This window comes from Pseudocercospora fijiensis (genome assembly GCF_000340215.1).
Source record: "Pseudocercospora fijiensis CIRAD86 unplaced genomic scaffold MYCFIscaffold_12, whole genome shotgun sequence".
Classification (NCBI taxonomy): Eukaryota; Fungi; Ascomycota; class Dothideomycetes; order Mycosphaerellales; family Mycosphaerellaceae; genus Pseudocercospora; species Pseudocercospora fijiensis.
Genome location: NW_006921543.1, coordinates 1,092,809 through 1,114,693, shown reverse-complemented (window position 1 = coordinate 1,114,693; position 21,885 = coordinate 1,092,809). Strand labels below are relative to the sequence as shown.

The window sequence follows — 21,885 nt, the reverse complement described above, 5'->3', positions numbered from 1 at the left end:
AGGGACGAACTTTCCTCGAATTCGAAACCGAAAGTACTGGCTATGGCGGTAGGACTGGTACCAGGAGTCTATTGACTTTGGATGGCGTGCCTGTTGGTCGATGGGTTACAATGCAGTCCAAGAAAGCTGCTGAAGAGGTGGCATGCTTGACGGCTGCAATTGACCTTGCGCACAGAGAGCCTGATATACTTGCCGAATTCGCCACGGATCTGAACCATGGCAATCTTGCTAGATCTCTTGGAACTCATGCCGCCGTGCGTGCAAGGGTTGATTCTGATGCCATTGATATCATGCGACAGACTCTTGTTGAGGCCAGAGACGCAGGTCTACCAGATGAGCGAGAGAGTTTGACCGCAGTTGAGACACTTGTCGGAAAGCCCAGAGACCGCCAACGTGTTCGAGCGTCAAAAGCTCTGGCTAGCGAACAGCTCCTACAGCGCCTGAAGCGATTTGAGGAGGACCCGGACACTGTGAATCTGCGCGAGACAAGGGCAGCATTGCCAATGAGCCAGTACTCGTCCAAAGTGCTTGATCTCGTATCTGATCATGTGTACAGTATCGTGGTCGGCGCCACTGGCTCAGGCAAGACGACACAGGTACCTCAAATCATCCTCAACGACGCTATCCGGCGAGGAGACGGAGGATCTTGCGACATCATCTGCACTCAGCCACGACGTCTTGCCGCGTCTTCTGTGGCTCAGCGAGTGGCCGCAGAGCGAGGTGAACAGTTACGACAGTCGGTTGGCTATCAGGTTCGAGGAGATTCGAAGCTTCCTGAATTAGGAGGCAGTATCACTTACTGCACCACTGGTCTGCTGTTGGAGCGCCTGAAGTGGGATGCTGACGATGTAATGGACAACACATCGCATCTGGTCATAGACGAGGTGCACGAACGCGACATCTCTATCGACTTCCTGCTCATAGTGCTGAAAAAGGCAATCAGCGCCAGACAAGCTGCGGGCCGGAAAATACCCAAAGTCATTCTGATGTCGGCCACAATGGACACCAAACTCTTCTCGGCGTATCTACCGAACCAGGTCGATGGAAGGCTCGCGCCGTGTCCACACCTTGATGTACCCGGTCGCACGTTCCCTGTCAAAGAAAAATATCTAGGTAATGTCTTGGGTGAACTGTTGACAGCTCACCCCAAAGAGTTTTGGCATCTAGCCACTTTCGACAAAGATGCTACGACTGCCTACCTTGAGTCTGAGGGCGCATTTGAGCGCGCGAGACTCGATCTCGACGAAAGCTCTGCACCATCGGGCATTGATTGGAAGAAAACGCAAGTCGTTAATCAGGAGGAAGCCACGTCACAAGCTGTGCGGAAAGAGGAGGGGCTTGTACCTGTGGCACTCCTTGTCGCTACCATAGCACATATCTGCAAAACGACCTCTGACGGAGCCATCCTGGCTTTCCTTCCAGGCCTCCAGGAAATCACAGCGACTGAGGAGTTGTTGATGCGAAGCCCAATCTTCGATGTCGACTTCGCGAACGCAGATGCGTTTCAGATCCACTCGCTACATTCAACGGTTCCTGTGGAAAATCAACGGCAAATCTTCGAGCCAAGTCCAATCGGATGTCGCAAGATCATTCTTTCGACGAACATTGCCGAGACAAGCGTCACTGTTCCTGACGTCAAACATGTTATCGACCTTGGAAAGCTTCGAGAAAACCGTTATGACCACATTCAGCGCATCACATCACTAGAGACAGTATGGGAAAGCAATTCCAACGCTCGACAGCGAGCCGGTCGAGCCGGTCGCGTGTCGAGTGGTAATTACTACGCCCTCTACTCCCTCGAGCGGAGGAAAGCCATGTCAGCCTCTGGGCTGCCGGAGTTGCTTCGCGCCGACCTGCAGGAGACGTGCTTGTCCATCAAGGCTCAGGGCTTTCAAGAATCAGTCTCAAGCTTTCTTGCTGCGGCTATCGAGCCACCGCCTTCCAACGCCGTAGAAGTCGCCCTGGAGAATCTGAAAGCAATCGAAGCTCTGACGTCTGATGAGAGCTTGACTGCTCTGGGCGCTGTGCTTTCCAAACTCCCTGTTCATCCCGCATTGGGGAAAATGGTCTTGCTGGGTATCATCTTCCGCTGTCTTGATCCCATGATTATCATTAGCTCAATGGGTACTGAGAGGTCGCTGTTCGTGACTCCGATGGCTGAACGAGTGCGAGCCAAACGAGCGAGAGAGGATCTGAACGTGGCCGATTCAGACCACATTGCTGCCTTGAAGGGCTTTCAAGAGTTGCGACATTATTTGAACCGCCATGGACAAGCTGCAGCATTCAGCCGAGCTCAGGAACGTTTCCTACATTTCGGTGCGTTCCGCGCGATTCACCAGACTGCAAAACTGATCGAGCAGAATTTGGTCGATGCAGGTTTGCTGAACGTGCCATCGTACATGACTGCGGAGAGCCATGAATTCGGAGGCAGGGCGCTGAATCGGAACTCGGGCAACATAGATCTGGTCAAATGTTTACTACTGGCAGGAGTCTATCCCAACATAGGCGTCAGAGGTACGAATGTAAGGGGTCCCCTGCATCGCACAGCCTCCGAAGATAAAGTTATGATGCACCCGAGCTCCTTGAATGCGATTCAAGGCAGGCCTTCTGCGCCGGCTGAGGATCAAGTCTACGCTTTCACAACCCTCGCTCGCAACGTCAGCGGCAATACGTTGTTCATGCGCGACACCACCCTCGTTCCGCCTCTAGCTGCTCTTCTCTTTGGCGGGCGCTTGGAAGCAAGGAGAAACTTCCAGGAATTGATGATGGATGACTGGCTGCCTTTCAAGACCTTGGGTCACGGCGCACACGCGTTGCAATTGGTCTTGGAGTTCAGGAAAGCTAAGGACAGGATGTTGAATAGAGCTTTCCGCTCTTTATCCGAACAAACTGGCAGAGGTCTGGCACACGACCCGGTTAGAGAAATTCTTGCCAAGGGACTTGTGACATTGTTGGATGCGAACGGGCGGCGGTCAGAAAGGGAGGACTGGGTCCCTGAGGGTTGGGGAATGAGAAAGGAAGTCCGCAACGATAGATCCTAGCTTGGCTATCATACTGCGGCTGCCTTTCAAGGACTCAGTCTTGATGGCGGCAGTGTTGCGCATCAGGACTGGGCATTTATGTGTGGATATTCGCGCTTCGGAGTGCATAGCGACGGAGAATGGCTTTGGGATGCCGCGGCTACTCAGCTCAAGCATTAAGACACGCCACTGTATAGATTAGAATACAATTGTATGCTAGCATTCTGCTTCGCAAGTGGTCTTCTCATCGCGTCACATGCTTGCCAAGAAAGGACTTGTGGCCTCAGGCTCGACCAAAATCAAGGTTTGCGCTACGAAATCATAGTTGCGACTCGATAAATTCCACTTCCATCAACTTCACCATTCCACCAAGACATCATCACCACCACACACGGCCAGTGCGACGACCGCCAACATGTCGCGTGGTCCAGGTGGTGCCGGTCGCATGGGCGGCAAAGACCTGCCATTCGAAGTTGACGCCGATCTCGAAAACCAAATCGCTCAGTACCGCGCCGACCAGGTCGATGATGAGGACTGGTTGAAGACGCTCTACCCGGTATGTGGCCATATGGCACGATGATCTTGTCGTTCTCAAAGTGCTTTCTCGGTCTGCTAACGTCAATGGCAGGACATGAAAGTTCGCCCACCGCCACCACCAACTCCTTGGGAGAGACAGCGTGTCCGAGATTATCGCACCCTCAGAAAGGAGAGGCGTGACGGCTCATTCTTCATCGACAACCCACAGACTGGCAAGCGCAATCCAGCCGATTTCAATGCCTTTGAGGATCAAGCGACTTTCAGCAGCAAGCGCCAAAAGCGCACGACTGGTCTGCCAAATCTGAAGAACACTGTCATGCGTATGCGCCACCTGAGACATCGAGATGCCGTATTTTACTGACTCGTCAACAGTTCGGGAGTTTCTCCCAGATGAGCTGAAAGACCTGGCCCCTAGCGATGACGAGGAAGAGGAAGTCCGCCAGAACCGCGTACAAAAGCAAATGACTCAAATCAAGAAGAAGCGCGTCGACAAGCTTGCTCAGTTCGATGAAGGCGCTGACGACGAGACCGCTGCCGCTGACAAGGATGATGACGACGATGCCGATGAGAACGAAGAAGGTGACGAAGATGGCATCGACATCCCCGAGGACGACGACTTCTCCGAAGACGATGATGATCTGGGCAACGACTACAATGCAGAGAAGTACTTCGACGACGGCGATGGAGTCGATGACGATGGCGGAGATGACGGCGGTGGCGAAGACGCTTGGTAATTACTGCCTGATCTTCCCGGATTTTATCTACCTGGATCTGGTCTAGGATATCTCTTTTTCCTCCTCTTCGATGATCATGATACCACTTTGCATGAGAGAGAAGACACATACTTGCACTTACACCCTCGATACGACGAAATCAACTACGCATATCATTATTACCATCACGCTGAACCTGTACGCTGATTGCGTCCATAGTGGTGACTATGCAAATGAGTCGGCCAAGAAGCTGGATGCTGCCCGTCTGAACGTCTCTAAGCTGGGACGAAGCAATAAAAAGTTGGATTTCAGTGCCAGCGACCGCGGTGTCTTTTGCGAGAGAACGAGAGCCACACATGCAGCGGACACTTTCTTCCGGAGGGCACGAGAGCTGAATGGCGAGCTCAACCCCAGGCCCGCAGGCGGCAGGGAGTTCGAGAATCTTACACATGCAGAATCGCGTTACAGAAAAGCCAATGCCTTGAATGCCAAGGTCCAAGACCCAGATCGCTTCGATCCCAGAGGGTTTCGCATTGGGTTTCCTTGAGGTTGAGAGGCTTCATTATTGCCAATGATGGATCGTTCGATGGCAGACTAGGCTGTTCATCCCCAAACCATGGCATTCTGGAAAGTTTGAGGGCATCGTTGCATACAGAAACAAACGCCTGGCAAATGACATTGTGCAGCAAACACGTACCACTGTTTGACTCTTGCTCTCAAGCTTCCCATCTCTCCGTCTCACCACAGCATCACTAAACTACACTATAGTGACTATACAATCTCATTTACCACAGTATAACCTCCTCCAGCACGGTATAGCGCCGGTATGACTTGACTCCGCTTCAGCGCGGCTTCTGAGCAACCAGTATCGCCGACAGTATAAAATCGTCACGCTCTTCTCAGTCCGAGAAAAGCAAAAAGACTCTGGATGGGAGCTTGGCGGCGACGCAGCGACCACTTGCTGTAGAGAGGAGGAGATTAAAGGGATGGTGTGCTGGAAAAGCTTGCGGCCGGCAAGCCTGATGAATGTCCCAGCCGCGCCGGTCGTACGAAGGATCTCAGGCGAAAGAATGGAATGAAATTTTTGGTGGCTTCTGATGTTCTCCAACCTCATCACGTCCTCCTTTGCCAGCGCGAATTCAAAGGAAGCAAGACGATCTTTCGCTGACAGTAGTGTGATGAGTAGTGAGACCCACCATCGCGGGAAAGCCTAAGTTACTCCAGAGACAGAGAGCATTCCGATGAACATGAGACGGCGGAGAGGCTCTGAATAATGAACCCGTGCTCCGAGCGTAGGGATGGAGAACCACGAGCCACAAACTCTATTAAGCTCGTAGACTAAAGTGTTTACATTGGTATGCTCGAATTTCTACTATAGACCATTTCTAAGGCCTTGAATACCTTAGTTTGAATTATTAATAAGACACTATCTTTTTATAAGACAGCTTTTAGAAAAATCTATCTTACCGAAGCTTGTCTTATAAAAGATAGCACGACTCGCTTTAGGCTGTCTTTCGAAAGATAGGCGACTTTTTAAGCGATCGATCGAAAAGATAGCCGTCTTTTCGCCCCTTTCTATCTAAAAGGTATTTAATCCGTCTTATCGCGGACCTACCTACTTTGTATATACTTTATAAATCCGGAGTCTGTCTTATTAATAAGACAGCGCGAGGTATTTAAGGCCTAAGACTCTAGGCGGATATTAGTAGGCATTAAGAGACCCTTAAGAGCCTCTTTACCTAGCTATCGTAAGGCCCGTACTAACCGACGTTACAAAATAGTCTACTAATAGTCTACTGCTATCTATAAGGTATACCGTAGTATAACTTTGAAAATCCGCAACTTATTGCGAGCGAAGCTCGCACTACTATAGCAGTCTCGCTCGCTAGTAGTTTAATATGCTGTTTAGCTACTACGTAACTCCCCGGATTCTAGAATACGATTGTCTGATTAGCTGAATTCTACACAGTTACCCTTAGGCATTAACTTTTACGCGACTTCTAGATAATATAACAATAACAAAGGACAAACTACGCGCTAATAATAGCAATACTATACGCCTACAATACCCGCTCTAAAGCACGATATATACGCGCTACGTACCGCGTAATACGATATAACTAGACGGCGCAATTTATACGCGCTACGTACTACGTAATACGATGCAGTAAGAAACAGAAAGAGAAGCAGAATAGGCAGGACTATAGGTAGCAAAAGAGAAAGATTAAAGGGTAGCAAAAGGGATATAGGCAGTAAAAGAGAAGGATAATACTAGAGCAAAACTATAGAGCGAATCGGCTAGGGCTTTATAGCGGTTAAATATTGTTATACCTAGCCCTTCGAGACATATTACAAGTCAACTAAGTAAATATACCTATTGCGCTTACTCCCCTTATACCGCAGTATATCTATAGAAACTAGACGAACTAAGTTTTTTAATTAGATATCTAAGGCTACTAAACCTATTTAATTAATAGCTAAAGCAACTATAAGACCTTACGAAGAAACCTCGACAATAAAGATCGGCTTACGGCGGTTTAAGAAACCTGCTAAAATCACGACTCGGCACCCTAGCTTAGTTTAGATAGATTATGTAATCTGCGTACGTCTAAGAAGAAGAGGGGGCTAGGTCTGTTTATTCTAGAGTAGACGCAAAGAACTCGAACCTAATATACTTAAAGCGGGGGCAGTGCTATAATACCTCTTACGCCCGACTATTGTAGTAGAAGGACGCGCTCGTATTGTAATTAGACGCACGGCTGCCATTCTTATATACTAATATCCCTTTACTATCGCTAGCGTTATAGTAGCGCAGTTGGAAGCGTAAAAGGCGGTTAGGTAGCGAGGTAAGGTTTAGACAATGCTATAGATTAAGCGTTTAATCTACGTACTAGAAGCATAATTGATTCTTTTAATAAATAAGCAGTCCTTAGCCTAACTTTAGTCGATTAATTTCAGACTAAACCGAAGCCGACCGAGTTAAGTCGATTAAGCACATTTCCGGTAAACTACGCTAGCAAAAGTAATTAATACGATAACGACGGCAGCCTTAGGCTAATATAACTTCGTACGCTAAGTACTATATATACGATATATAAGATAAATAACGTAGGCGATTAAGGAGTACTAAGCCTAACGTCGGCAAAGGAGGAACACTCTACGCGGTAGGTATAGGGGGTATAGGAGGAGCCTACGACGACTATTCCCCTCTACCCTAAGCGCTAACGTTAGTAAAGGTAGGAACACTCCGCGCGGTAAGGGAAGAGGTTTATCCCCTCCCTCTAAGCGCTAACGCTAGCAAAGAGAGGAGCACTCCGCGCGGTAGGTATAGGGGGTATAGGAGGAGCCTGCGACGACTATTCCCCCCTGCCCTAAGCGCTAACGTTAGCAAAGGTAGGAACACTCCGCGCGGTAAGGGATAGGGTTTATCCCCTCCCTCTAAGCGCTAACGCTAGCAAAGAGAGGAGCACTCCGCGCAGTAGGTATAGGGGGTATAGAAGGAGCCTACGGCGACTATTCCCCCCTGCCCTAAGCGCTAACGTTAGTAAAGGGAGGAACACTCTACGCAGTAAGGGAGGGGGTTTAGGAGGAACGACTATCCCCCTCCCTCTAAGCGCTAACGTTAAGAAAGGTATATAGGTACTAAAGCGGTAAGGCTATAGGGGGTTTAGGAGGAACGACTATCCCCCTAGCCTCTAAGCGACAACGTTAGCAAAGGCATATAGGTACTAACTATATATAGGCTTCAAGCTATACGATTATAGTATTATAAGGGGTAATGCGAACGACCTATAGGTAGATACTAGTTACCGAGCGGACCCGTATATAGGCAAACGAAACAGTAGGAGCAATAGCAACGTAAATGGGTCTATTTACTAGTAATATGAAAACTATTAGGTACCTAAGGCAGGTTCTTGCGTTACCTTGTCCCTTCTACTCGCGATTACTTCCTTCTTTAAACCTACTTCCGCCTTCCTATATCTATATATCTAACCTTCCGTATATCTACGCTTTCTATGCTTCTATATACTACACTCTGTCTACTAAGCTATTAGTTAGAGAATAGCTATATATTGCGATTTAAGTACACCGATTCAAGCATACCGATTTAAGTATACCGATACCTAAGTATACTCGATACTACTATATAAGCCGACAACATGTGCTTAAAGCCGCGTCTATCGTCGAATAGCTACTTTGTAGACGACAAGCGCATCTTCGATTACGACCGCCGTATTAAGTATTCTATTCGATGCTTTACGCGATAGAGCTAGAAGCAGACCGAGGGCAAGTCTAAGAGTAGTATTGTCCGCCGCCTCCGTATATATCGTCGCTAGTCTATTCGCGATATTCTCCGACAGTATACCCGCCGCCCTCGACGTATAAGTAACTTTAGTCGGACCTTCGTCTCTAAGTAGTATCGCCGCTAGGATGCGCTGCTTAATAGTATTAAGAATGAAATAGATTAGGCTAAGATCTAGCCTAGAAATAAAGAATATAAGATAGATTATAGCCTCGAGTATAACTATAAACATACGAATAACTACGTATACTATGCTATCTTCGCCGACTCGGCGCTTAGTAGTATAGAGGATACTATACCTATTGCCCGTATCGCTATACTAGACCTACTACGATTTATAGGTAGTAGTCGGCTCTAGGCAATGCGACTTAGTAGATTTAGAGATATACCGCTACCGCTAGCTTAGCAGCCTAATCCTTCTCTACAACCGCCGCCGTCTAGTTAGTAGGAACTAAACCCGCCCTTTCCGGCCGATCGCACTTAGGCGCCTATATTAAAGTGTATAGGTTGCGCACAAGTTAAGGATACGATCTAGTTCCTTAACGCTAGAAAGAAGGGTAGCCCTCTAGTTAAGAGATGCGCTACTTATCGTAGCATAGTCGTTAGTAAGAACAACTATAGTAACTAGCAGATTACTAAGATTGCAAAGCGGACAGCTACGGTAGCGAGTAGACCCTCCGCCGTAGATATATTATCTCGTCTACTACGTAGTCTTGCGCCTGCAATTAGAACTCGACTAATTGTACTAATTATACTAGCTAGGCCTGCTCTAGCTACTCTTAGAATAAGTGCTACGCCTATAGCGCTACTACCGCGTCCCTACTATCCTTTAAGCTAGCCTAGCTTATAGACGTCGCATGCTTAGTATATAGCTATAGTTGCTAGTCGACAGTTACGATACGAGGCACGCTCTGCTCGTTAGGCTAAAGGAGAGGGTCCGACTTAGTAATAGGCATCTACATATCAAACTTAATAGATTAAAGGTTAGCACGAAGTACAGCCTTAGTTTATATACGTCGAATGTAGACATCCGCGGCTATAAGAAGATCAAAGCGAGAACTAGCAAGATTAGTGCTTCTAGTATAATAGTTACCTTCTCGACGAGGATCCTATTACTAAGAATAAGTAGTATATCGATAGAAAGCATAACAGCAATCGTTTTAGCTTCTAGCGCCTACCGCTTTCCGAACTAAAGACCGCTTGCTTGCAGCACTTCCCTAGGTTTACTATTAGCTTAGGTCGTAGTCCTACTATACTAGGTTAGGGCGGTCTAGGAAGCTAGCGTATATAAGCAGGTATAGGTAGTAGCAGCAGTTTCCTTCTAGGCTCGACGCTATCTAACGGTAGTAGTTTCCTTCTAGGCTCGACGCTATCTAACTTGCCGCTACTCGATAGTACGTAGCACTCTATATCTTCCGAAGCTTAGTAGGGCACTCGCGTACCCCGTAACGCATTTTCTCGCGCCGACAGAGTACTACAAGATCGACGAGAGCGTTTCCTTACTTATTAGGAACCAGCTCTCGCTCTAATTAATTAGCAAGCCGTAACTAATATACTAGATATTAAAGATAAGCAATTAATGTACGATTTCTGTCGGGCAATCGACGAGGACACGCTTAAAACCTGTAGTTGTTGCTCGGAGCGATAGTTTAGTATATACATTGCTTAAAACAATAGAGTCTATAGTAGATATATTAATCGAGATAGGAATATTGAACCTAAGGACCCATTCCTGTTTAGTAATAGCAACAATATAGATCCTAGCCGTATACCTAAGGAACTTACAGGCCTTACTATAGCGGAAGAGTTGCTAATTGCCCGCGTTTATATACAGATATCTGTTTTCTACGTACGTAGGCAGTAGTAGCAATATCGCGGCTATATCTACAACTTCTTAAAGGACGTTGTTACTGTCTACTACAAGCTTCCGCGTATTCTAAAAGAGCTCGACCTAGTCGTCCTTCGTCTAAAGTAGCCTATTTAAGACTAAGCACAAACGTAGGTAGCAGAGACAGAGACTACTGCCGCCGCCGCCGCTAAAGATAAATAGCGAAAGCGGCGTTAGTTCTAACAAGACTTCCGTATCCGACGTTCGAAGGTTCTTAATATACTTAACTAGCTTAAGGCGAATAACCGATACTATCGCGAGATTGCTATCGATTAGCTAGCTTTGTCGTAGCTGCTAGACGATAATACGATTAAGGAGCAGCTCGAGTCTATAGAGTATATCGAGACTATAGTACCTACGAATAATTATCTATCTGCCCTAGCGCCTACTTAGAAGTACTTTATATGCGACGGGTGCTACTACCCTCGGCTAAATGCAGCTCGTAGTTAAAATACTATAGAGTGTTAGTATTGCGAAACAGGTACTCTTAACAACGATTAGGATAGAGAGTAGCGATACTATATTGTTAGCGATTATATTAGTACTCGCGCCTAGTTCTTATATATTAGTAGTTAAAACGGACCGTAACTCGTACCTATCTAGCAATTCGATAATAGTAGTATATGTAATCGCGATAATTATATCGACTATATCTACGCTTAGCTAGCTGTTGTCGCTCCTACTCCTGCTCCTATAGTAGAAGCACTACCTTAACGTATCGATTAAGGTCCTACTTAGGGCGCTAGTGTTCTAGATACAGATAAGAACCTAGGCTACGAGCACGCCGCTATTCCTAATTTGCACCCTTAGTACTATACTATAGAGCAACTACGAGACCGTCTCCGCAACCGATATAGTAACGCACCCGAAGAAGGTCCCTAGCAGCCTCTGCAATTGTTATACATTACCTAGCCGGATTATTCTAAGATCCCGATTAATAAGCTTGATCGCTTATACCTACTTATAGCAATAGCTTTTCCGATATTGCTTCTATAGGGCAAGGGAGATCCTAACTAGCCGCGCCCTAGGACTGTATCGTATAAGGATGCTATTAATTACTATATGCGCTATTAGGACAACCGATTCGCATCTTATAAGCGCTAGCTATACTTCGTATTTAATAAGAGTATACGTTACTAAGTACTTAACGCTACCGCCTTCTTCGCAAACCGTTTTTAGAATAACGGTACAGAAGTTACTATAGAGACGATAGAAGCTGCACTCGCGGCCGATCCTAAAGACAAAGAGGCCTAGAAGTTGCTCAACTCGATTGTTAAGGTAGGTAGCTAAATACGTAGCACTCGTCCTTATTAGAACGGTCGACGTATTAACCTAGAGACGTATATACGTACGCTTAGAAAGCCGGCATTGTTCTATACTATTAGCGCTGCTAATTTGTAATAGGACTCACTCGTACGCCTAATGCCTAGATATTCTCGGTAGAAGCAGCTTAGACTACTCGAGCGTATTAAGATAGTACGCGAGAACCTTCGTAAATACCTATATATTACGGATGCCTACATTGTCCGACGCTTCTAGTAGCTACTTAAGAAAGTAATGAAGCCGAAGTTTAATATAACAGATTACTAGTATCGATTCGAGTAGCAGAGCCGTAGAAGCTGTTATATACACTTCTTCCTCTAGTGCGGTCTTCCGACGTATAAAATGTCGACTCTAGATAGTCGTTAAGTATTCGCGCGGCAATAGGGCATATACATCACTGCCCTAAATCCCGAACTAGGCCGCGACCTCGGATAAGGAGCGACTATCTAGTCTAGCACTAGTAAGCTAATAAATATCTAAGAAGACCTCGCTAATATTATTAATCGTATATAATACTATGTACATAGCGACTACTACTAGGCTAAGCGTAAGGACGATCCAAATAGGGAGCTATGCTATCGGTTCCACTTCCTACGAAAGCACCGTAGCGAGGCTAATATTAATTATAAATACAACAATCGGTATCTCGGCTTTATAGCAGCCTATAACGACTCGTTCCTCAATTACTATAATCGCTTAATGTCGATAGCCTAGCGTGCGAATTGCGATATTATACCCTACACTACTCTTTACGCTATAATAAACTATATCTTGAAGTACTGCAGTAAGATAGAAGTCAAGAGTCGGTCCTACGACGACATTATAAAAGGCCTACTTCCGCTTATTAATTATAACAAGCCTCTTCTATCGATAGTAGCCAAGCTTCTTAACATCCTAATTACTAAGCGGGACTAGTCTGCTTAGCAAGTTGCTTACCTCAATTTGCATCTTCCCTTATAGAAAGGCAGCCGGACCGTAATTAATATAGATTGTCGGCTACCGACAGAGCAGACTGTAGTAGTCTAGATCGATAATAAAGATCCTATAGCCGATAACGCTAGGGAACTAGACGAGGAAGGCTAACCGCGACCGTAGATACGAGTACTACCTCGGACTTCTATCTAGAAGTATATACAACGCCCCGAGTTAGCTAAGTAAGAGAGCCTGTTTAAGTATCTTACTAAGTGGAACCTACAAATCGCTAGAGAGCCTCGTAAGCTTCGGAATATAGCTCGAGATCGCCGCCTACTTAATTACTTCCCGCGGTACACGTCCGATCCTACGAAGCCTAGCTTTATTAACTATTAGCGTATAAAGATCTAGGCATACTATCTATTCCGCGAATTGCTATAGTACTCCGATAAAGCACTATACTCGTTCCCTAATAAGCCCGATATATAGTTTATATCTTAGGTAGCTACTTTATAGTACTGCTATTAGCATTATATCGACGAGTATAGGCACTCGCGATATCCTAATAATTACCTCTAAGATATTAACCGCGAGGACGACGATTAGTTTATAAATCCGGAGCTTTAGAACCTTAGAGAACCTGCTAACTTCGATACACTCTATAGACCTTTATAGAACCCTAGCATTTAAGACGAAGACCCGAACAATCTTAGCGATCGTAATGTTAATAGAGCTATATATTAGGAGTTACGAATTAGCAAATACAGCGACACATACCTAGAGATCTACGACACTTCCGAGGACTAGTAGCAAGTTAAGAAGCGAGCTTATAGCACGGTAGAGATAGAGGTTCAATCTTAGTCTATAGTATAGTTCGAGCAGCTTAACCGATACTAGCGCTAGGGCTTCGATATAGTAGTTAATTACTTTGATTACCTTCTCCGCTATCGAGATAGGACTATCGATACTACGCTAGCTTAGCTTCTTCTTAATGTCGATAGCGCGGGCGGTACTAGCAAATCATTCCTAATTTAAATGCTCTATACGCGACTTTAGAGCAACGTAAAGGCTACTAACTACTAGGGCAATCCTATTATACGTGCCGCTCTAACTAGCACTACGGCGAGCAATATTAATAGCTTAACAATGCATTCGGCTTTTAAGCTTCCTATACGAGGCTCTCTTAATAAGCTTTAAGGTATACGCCTAATATATATACAAAACCAACTCCGGTATATGTAGTACCTTATTATCGATAAGAAGTCTATAATCGGACTTAAGCTTCTGCATTTCCTTAATACACGCCTACGCTAAATCTTCCCTCCTAACTAGGATCTTCCGTTCGGAGGCATGTCTATTATTATGTTTAGTGATTTCTATTAGCTTGCCCCGGTATTCGCACAACTACTATTCTAGAGTCGGCCTAAGGGAATTAAGAGCATCTTAGTACAAGCTATGTACTACGCTTTTACATAGACTCTAGTCCTTAAAGCTAATATACGATAAGAAGGCGCCGACCCTAGTTAAGTCGCTTTCCGTAACGCACTTGCCGCACTACGCGTTAGTCGATTTAGTAAGGACTACTAGCAGACTCTTATTAAGCGGTCTAGTTCCAATCTCGATATTGCCGAGGTTACCTCCTTTAACGATGCTACTCGGCTCTACTTTACGAATGCCGACGTTAATAAGTTAAACTATTAGCGCCTCCGTAATATTGGAAATGCTATTCTTCTAGTGTCTGCCTCTTACAACTGCCCGGAAGTCGCCTCGGTTAGCTCGAAGCTAGTCTATAATCTAGAGAGTAAGTTAAAGATTAGTATCGGTTGTAAGTTAATGCTTCTTACTAACTTATAGACTGAGTTTGGCCTTGTTAATAGTCGTTAAGGCATTCTATACGATATCGTATAGGCCTAGGATGCGGTAGGAAAGAACCTTCGCGAAGAGCTACCTCTATACCTCTTAGTCGCATTTGATAGGCTTAAAGACAATGCTCCGGAGCTCTTTAGAACTAACAACCGCAAGGTTGTCCTAATCTTCCGTGTTTAGCGTACTATCGATAGCAGTAAGAGTAATTAGCGTCTACAATTTCCTGTTACTGTCTTATATGCATTAATAGTGTATAAAGCTTAGGGTATAACACTTAACAAGGCGGTAATTAAGACTAGCCTAGAGTTCTCTTCTAGACTAACATATATCGCCTTCTCTCGTATTAAAGATTATTATAGACTTATAATCGAGGGCGCATTCGATTATGATTAGCTTGCAAAGGAGCTAACTAAGGGTGCTATACCTCGAATGCGGGCTATAGATAAAGAGCGACGTCGCAACTAGGTTCTACCTAAGCCTGCTATATTACTAGTACTAAGCTCTCGCATATTCGACTTTAGCGGCTTTTTAGATACTATTCTTAATATGCTAGGCATAACTCCTATACCTAATATTCGGCACAATTAGTTAGATCTAGTATCCGATGCACCGGCCGTAGCAGCTATAGCGCTTTTAGTTAGCGTAGACCTTCCTGCCTCCGACGAGATAGAGATCGATCTTGCCGATAGTAGAGTAGCAGCTCTAGGTAACCTAGAGCGCGAAGTCTAGGGCTACCCTCTAGGCTCTAGCTAGGTTTTTCTCGCTTCTAAAGTTGGCCTAGTACTACCTAGAGCTTAGCATCATTCCTACGTATAGCGCGAGCGATAGGCTGTAATTAACAATCAACTGTTTATTCGCTAGTTGTAGGACTAAGAGCGACAAGTATAGCAACAGTTTTAAGCTGCTAATCCTCCGGTAGCTCCTATTAAAGCTGAATATCCAATCTCTATCCGTAGTAAGACTTCTATCGTCGAGTATATAGCTCTACTAGCAGCTCTACCGGTAGTACGTCTATCGGCAGCTCTACCCGTACGAACAGGCCTTAACGACCTTAAGCTAGCAACTTATACTTATCGTCGTGCGTACGTTAAACTAGCGCTTCCTAAGAAGGACTTAGATAATCGTTCTAACAAGGTTCTCGCTCTTGCTAAGTCGTTCTATTCTTAGCTCTATCGCTCTAGTATCTTTAGTAAGGACTAAGAAGTAGAATATGTCTTCTAGCAGGTCTTTAGAGCAGAGGCACTTTACCGCTCCGAGCGAGATGCTACTACTAGTCGCAAGTAGTGCCTCGAAATCATATAGCAATATCCTGTTAATTATCCGTTATACGACATTGCAGATCTTGCTATAGAATTTAGCAAAGAGCGGGTCTACGGTACACATCCTTTAAGCGTCGATCCGGATATAACGTTCCCGTTTAAGCAGCCGGCAGTGCTTCCTATCTCATTCTAGTCCTATATACGTATAGCTCTATATCTAAAACTAGGCGACAAGGACTATAATAATGCCTAGTACTTTATAGAAGACATCGATAGAATTATACGCTTAAGCGCCTACCCTATTTAAGGTTACTAATTTATATCGCTAATGTATAAAGATCGAGAGACGGTATAGTACGAGGAGATTAACTATAGTACGAAGGAGGCAATCGCAATGCTCCGAATAGCGACTCGGGTTATCGAGTATTTTAGCTTTCTAGTTACATCCGATAATAAGGTTATCTCTAAGGAATAGTAGGATGCTAATTAGGTCGAGAACATTCGGCAGTAGCATTAGTATAATACTAATATACTGCTCTTATATCTTAGGCAATTAGGCTTTATAGTAACCCGCCGTATCTCTACTATATCCTACTTAGCCTCTTACTTAGTTGCTATAGAGGTCAATCTAAGTATAGGTACGATACGCATATAGAACACAGAAGCCGGTCTCGATAGTAAGCGTACTATCGGACCTCTTAGAGGTTAATTTATCCTTACGCTTACCGATCTGCTATCTTGCTTTCTATATGTATAGCATGCTAGTTAGCTATAACTAGGCACTTAGACACATGTCGAAACTGCAGACAACGATGTAATATAGCAGCCTAATGCTTATAGCTATAGCCCGCTTGCTATCTAATATCTTATCTTCTCTCTCGAAGGTAAGACACTATTACGGAAGACGCAGAACCTAGATAAGTATTATATAGATCTCCGCCGTCGATATCTCCGTATTATCTACGATAGTATCGATAATAAGGTCTAGCTTTAACTACGTTAGATCTAGACAAAGCAGCTCCTATAGCCTAACGACTTCTCGGCTGCCTTCTAACAAGGCCTTTAGGATAGGCATACTTAGATTAAAGAGGACCGCTAAGAATCTCTCGATCGTATACGTAATATACGAGAAGTAGAAGAGGAAATAGCGCGTAAGGCCGCTCTAGAGGCATTCCGACGCTAGTACGGCCGTATACTAGCCGCACAACCCTTAAACAATCTAGATATATTAATAGGCTTATAGGACTTCTATAATAGTAACGAGGAAGAGGAAGACTTTAGTAGTAGATAATAGGTAATTGTCGCATTAAGCAATAGTATAGATAGGATAGGATAAGATAGACAGAATAAGATAAACGGGATAATATAGTTAGAATAAGATTAATAGCTAGTTAATTGATTAATCGCTTGTTTATAAAACTATAGAAATGTTATAGTTTAAACTGCTTAGAAGATTAAATACAGACTTTTACTCTAATTAGCTACTATAAAGCTATAAGCACAGATCGCGATTATAAGCGGCAAGCCGCTTATAATCGCGATCGCTTATAGCGAGTATGTAGTTAGTCCTATGCTTTATAACAAGCCCGTTTAGTATAAGTTGCCTAGTGGGTACTAATAGCTTGCTTATTATCGTAAGGCTTAAGGCAGCCTAACTTGCTCGAGCCTAACTGTATTCTAGTCGATTGAGCACATTTCTAGCAAACCACGCTAGCAAAAGTGATTAACACGATAACGACGACGGCATTCTATTGGCTCTGCGGAGTACGAAAGCTTCGCTCGCACTTAGTAGGCACGCGCAGCCGCCTACAAGCACATTTTTGACCAACATTGCTATCCGAGCGTCGTTCACCTCTGTTCAAGTTTAATTGCACTTCCATCTTGGGCAACTGCATCTTGAGATATGGCGGACAGGCATGTGGTATTGTCATTGCTGAACGTAGAATAATCTCTGAGCTAACTACATGTATGTATCTGAGCTGATGAAGACTCGATATTCTATCGGCCAGCGATGCCTCTGCGTCTGCCGTTTGAGACTCCAGTCATCGGCATGCGACTTACCAAGATTTGGGGAAAAATGTACATGTTCACGAAAAGCTGTACTGTACGGCTCTTGATCGTAGATGGCGATATTATCTCGAGCCCGTTCATCACATCACCTGATGGTACTTCATCAACCAGGCCGCTAATAAATTGAGCTGCCCAAGATAGCACGGCCGGCAGCCGTCGGCGATGACCTGAGTACTTCGCATTCGTCACTCATATCCTGGTCCCAAGGTTCGAGATAATGAAGTATACCTCAGTGACATACATATCTTGCTCCTGCCAATCTGGTGATAGCGTACTGAACGTCTTTGGTTGTGATGAGCCCACACGGCGGAGAGACCGGCGTCCAGATAATTTCCGAACCTTGGTCTATTAGGTACTGTAGTACATACAGTACCTACAGCAGGTACTCCGTTATCAGATTCACATTCACAACCTAAAGTATCGAATCGACCAAGGAGATTGTCGACATGCCTTGAGAACCAACAGCCGTGAAATTGCACGCCTGTGACTGAACTTTCTTCTTCCGAATGGTGGCCTAGGTTTCTGGCCGAGTTCAATCGGTCTGGTTTGGAGATCGTAGGACGTCGAGTAGAACTAATAAGTGGTTCTAGTAATGCAGCAAAGTCCTCGTTCGGCTTCTTTGGTTTCCTCGCCAAATGGTAGTTCGTCGTTGTTCCCGTCAATGGCCTTTTCTCGCCAGGTTCGTTATTGATTCTCCATTAGAGGCACCCATCTATGGCACCACATTGTGGGCCTCTCTACCATGTGCGGTCAAAGTAAAGAAATCAAGCGTAATCCCGCACCAGGCTCGGCAATAAAGGCAGTCTAGGGTTTAAATTCGCCAAAAAAAGCTTGATACCTTGTGCGCCATTGTTGGTTTGATCAAAGATAGAAACACTCCTGGTAGCATATCAAACCTCTTTTCGGTTCTGCCTATCATGCTTCTCTGGTTCCTGAAGTTCGGCAGGGGCACGGTAGAACTGTAAATTTGATCTTTGACCAAGCGTTTCATCACAACCAGCTCTACACAGGCACAAGCGGACTGCCTGGGAATTTCAGCCCGCGATGGATGCTCGATAAAACGCTAATGTTAGATGATGGCTGCCAGCATCTCGATGCTAGACGATGCTATAAAGTGAAGGAAGTTCTCCGCTCGAAGAGAGGCAGACCGCTCGCCACCACGAGAAGCAAGCCACTGGATCGACAAGATCAAGTTCTTCCTCTTCCGAACACACCCTTCTCATCCAAGGCCCCGTCAGGCGGTGCTCACTACATATCATACATCAGCCTGTCAATACACAGCCACAGCGAACATGCAACTCAAGTACTTCGCTGCAATTCTCGCCACAGCAGGCCTCAGCCTTGCTGTACCCTCACCGGTCTCATCCTCCGACTCTATCATTCCGCTAGCGCGACGAGGCTGTCAAATCCACGACGGCAACGCCTTGGCAGATGCTATCAAAGCCCAGGACTACGACAAGATTCTTGAGGCAGTCAAAGACCGCTCCTCTGTCGAATTAAACGTCGACCTCGCCGAAATCTACTCCGAACGCGATGCGAAGGACATCGAGGCAGACCTGAAGGCAGCTTTCGCCGGCCGCCACATCGAATTCAAAGTAGGCGACCAGAAGGAAGAAGCCGAAGAGCTGTCCAAACTTAATGATAAGAAGAACGACGACCCGAACCCTCACACTGGCCGTTCGACAGTCAAGCCTGTAGTCTACTACTGCGGGGGCCCACCGTTTTATGGTCGTTTGGGATACGGATGCGGATTGTCGACTCTCTTCTACAGCCTCGGCGGCTACCAACCCGGTCTTCTTAGTGGTCTCGGACTTGTGGTCGATGGTCTCGGTGTGGCTCTCGGTGTCCCATTCATTCTTAAATAGACACGTTCTTGCAATCGTGATGTGGCATGGAGCGAGGTATGAATTCTGACGCATTTGGTAGGCGTTCGAATAATGGGTCGAATGCTGGGGATTTTGAGGCTACTAGAACATTTAGGCTGCAGTCAATATGAAAGGACAAAAGTAATAAGTCATAGAATCAATGACATTTCTTCATTCAGCACAGTCTCTGAGTTGCGCAGTGGCCCTGATGTCTCGCTATGCACATTGTATTCTAGCTACTCATTTGTCGGGTTGACGATGTGGTACGTGCTGAGGCGTGCAATGTATGGTTGGGTCTCGTTCGTGGGTGAGCACTGTTGCTGCTGATATGCATCGAGTTTGATGTGACGAATGGAACATTGTAGACTCATTGCTTGTCGTGAGGAGAGAGAAGGTGGAGGTGGAGGTGGAGGATTTTGCTTGGCAGGGGGATTTCTGGGACCGCTGGACTAGGTTCTACGGACTACATCCTGGACATGCTACTGGATATACCACTGGATGTGCTGCTGGTCTCGATCTACAGCGTGAATCTGTAGCTTGGCTCATCGTCACCAAGATTCTGTGCTTCCCTCTCCGGCAACAGCCTTCTATCATCCCTCTCGCCGCGATCGCGCTCCCGATTCTCCCAAAGCAGGCCCAACGCGAACATACCCGTGGCTACGATCTGGAGTGACATTGCCCCAATGCACACGCCGTAGCCAACGAAGTACCTCGGCGCCTCGCTGCGAACGAAAATGTTGCTGGATATGAAACCAGCAGAGTTGCCAGATGCCAATGAGAAAGATGCCGATGGCACGTTTGTAGTGGCCTGCAAAACTCGAGCTCGTCCAGCTTATCAGGGGCGGGTTGATTGCATACGTGCCGGCTGCGATGAAGAAACACGCCATGTAGCGGACACCGACATCCAGGCCTGCATCTGGTACAAGTGGTGTAGGCGTGTCGCCCTGGCAGAAGAGGATCACGAGTCCGACCAGGGCCACCATTGCGCTCAGCACCATGAAGCCACACCGGTGCTTCGTCCAGTCTGATCCGAAACCAACGACGATTGTGACCACACCGGCAACCAGCCATATGGGAATGGTGCGCACATTGGCCTGAATCCCGCTGTACCCTAGGCTGAAGAGGATGCTGGGAAGGAACAATGCCGTTGCATAGATGCAGACGCCGATACCCACGTACATGATGCCCCAGAGCCACAGCTTCCAGTCCTTCAAAATGCGCAACCACGCTTGTCTATCCAAACGATCCATTCTGGCTGTCGTCGGGATGTCTTGCGCCATTCTCCAGTGGATATGCTGCTTCTCGCTTGATGTGAGGAAAGTTGCCTGCTCAGGCCAGTCCGCGAGTGCGAGATAGACAAGAGGCACTATAACCACGGTGAGCAGACCTTCCATGATCATGACCCATCTATCCAAAGTTACTGTCCGTCCAATACCAAGTCAAGATCGGCCCACTTACCGCCAGCCCGCCAGCCCTCCCATACCGTCCATCTGCGCAAGCGCATAAGCTAGAAGTCCTCCAAAGCTTGCCGAGAACACGCCCGCACACCAGTAGATCGAGACCCTTCGCTGGAGCTCATATCTGCGATAATACATCGACATCAGGTAGTAAGATCCTGGCGTAAATCCAGCTTCGAAGACTCCGACCAAGACACGACATGTGATGAGACTGCCATTGCTCTTCACAAAACCTTGGCAAAGGCAAGCAATCCCCCAAAAGAAGCATAAAGAGCAGAGCCACAGCGATGGCCGTACTTTGCGCAGCACAATGTTGCTCGGCACTTCTAGCAGAACGAATGGTATGAAGAAGACTTGAAGAGCGATATTAAATGCGTTGCCTGTCAAATCCAGGTCTTCCATAATTCCTAGGACTGCAACGTTGCCCAGATTGATACGATCGAGAAAGGATAGGAAGAGGAGGATCCATAGCGGTAGGAGCACGTGCAGGTCAATTTTTCGTAGCAAACGCCGCCGAATCTTGGGGTTGTCTTCATATATCTGGAAGCTGGAAGTATCTCCACAATTTTCCAGGACTGTGGCTTCTGATTTCTCTATGTTCCTCCAGGTATTAGTTCTGGAATTTGTCGCCTACGATGCGCTCTTCTGATATCGGCTTTTTCAATGGAAAAT

General features: G+C 46.1%; 6 protein-coding genes across 6 annotated transcripts; 3 read left to right on the top strand and 3 right to left on the bottom strand.

Annotated features, from left to right (window-relative positions):
* Nucleotides 1–482: 482 nt before the first annotated feature.
* MYCFIDRAFT_168832 (uncharacterized protein) lies at nt 483–2,255 on the top strand (the record flags this gene model as incomplete). The annotated part of the gene is made up of 2 exons (XM_007933962.1): nt 483–1,113; nt 1,330–2,255. Coding segments are annotated over exons 1-2 (1,536 nt in total), but the record flags the coding sequence as incomplete, so codon positions are not given.
* A 240-nt stretch (nt 2,256–2,495) lies between these two features.
* On the top strand, nt 2,496–3,252 carry MYCFIDRAFT_212695 (uncharacterized protein). The gene has a single exon (XM_007933961.1). It carries the CDS (start codon nt 2,565–2,567, stop codon nt 3,039–3,041), a length of 477 nt encoding a protein of 158 aa, XP_007932152.1. The 5' UTR covers nt 2,496–2,564; the 3' UTR covers nt 3,042–3,252.
* Nucleotides 3,253–4,333: 1,081 nt separating this feature from the next.
* Nucleotides 4,334–8,372, bottom strand: MYCFIDRAFT_179971 (uncharacterized protein; the record flags this gene model as incomplete). Its single annotated transcript, XM_007933960.1, has 8 exons — nt 4,334–4,401; nt 4,436–4,673; nt 4,720–4,935; nt 4,964–5,007; nt 5,043–5,050; nt 5,083–5,434; nt 5,463–5,592; nt 8,361–8,372. 8 exons carry the CDS (start codon nt 8,370–8,372, stop codon nt 4,334–4,336), a joined length of 1,068 nt encoding a protein of 355 aa, XP_007932151.1.
* A 9,146-nt stretch (nt 8,373–17,518) lies between these two features.
* MYCFIDRAFT_179970 (uncharacterized protein) lies at nt 17,519–18,780 on the bottom strand (the record flags this gene model as incomplete). The annotated part of the gene is made up of 11 exons (XM_007933959.1): nt 17,519–17,531; nt 17,564–17,578; nt 17,618–17,627; nt 17,674–17,857; nt 17,883–17,957; nt 17,981–18,006; nt 18,036–18,058; nt 18,081–18,584; nt 18,616–18,628; nt 18,674–18,695; nt 18,730–18,780. The coding sequence occupies 11 exons, from the start codon at nt 18,778–18,780 to the stop codon at nt 17,519–17,521; spliced, it is 936 nt and encodes a 311-aa protein (XP_007932150.1).
* Nucleotides 18,781–19,049: 269 nt separating this feature from the next.
* Nucleotides 19,050–19,940, top strand: MYCFIDRAFT_212694 (uncharacterized protein). Its single transcript, XM_007933958.1, has one exon. The coding sequence runs from the start codon at nt 19,184–19,186 to the stop codon at nt 19,754–19,756; it is 573 nt and encodes a 190-aa protein (XP_007932149.1). The 5' UTR covers nt 19,050–19,183; the 3' UTR covers nt 19,757–19,940.
* A 333-nt stretch (nt 19,941–20,273) lies between these two features.
* Nucleotides 20,274–21,615, bottom strand: MYCFIDRAFT_83322 (uncharacterized protein; the record flags this gene model as incomplete). The annotated part of the gene is made up of 3 exons (XM_007933957.1): nt 20,274–20,496; nt 20,615–21,163; nt 21,215–21,615. 3 exons carry the CDS (start codon nt 21,613–21,615, stop codon nt 20,274–20,276), a joined length of 1,173 nt encoding a protein of 390 aa, XP_007932148.1.
* Nucleotides 21,616–21,885: the final 270 nt, after the last annotated feature.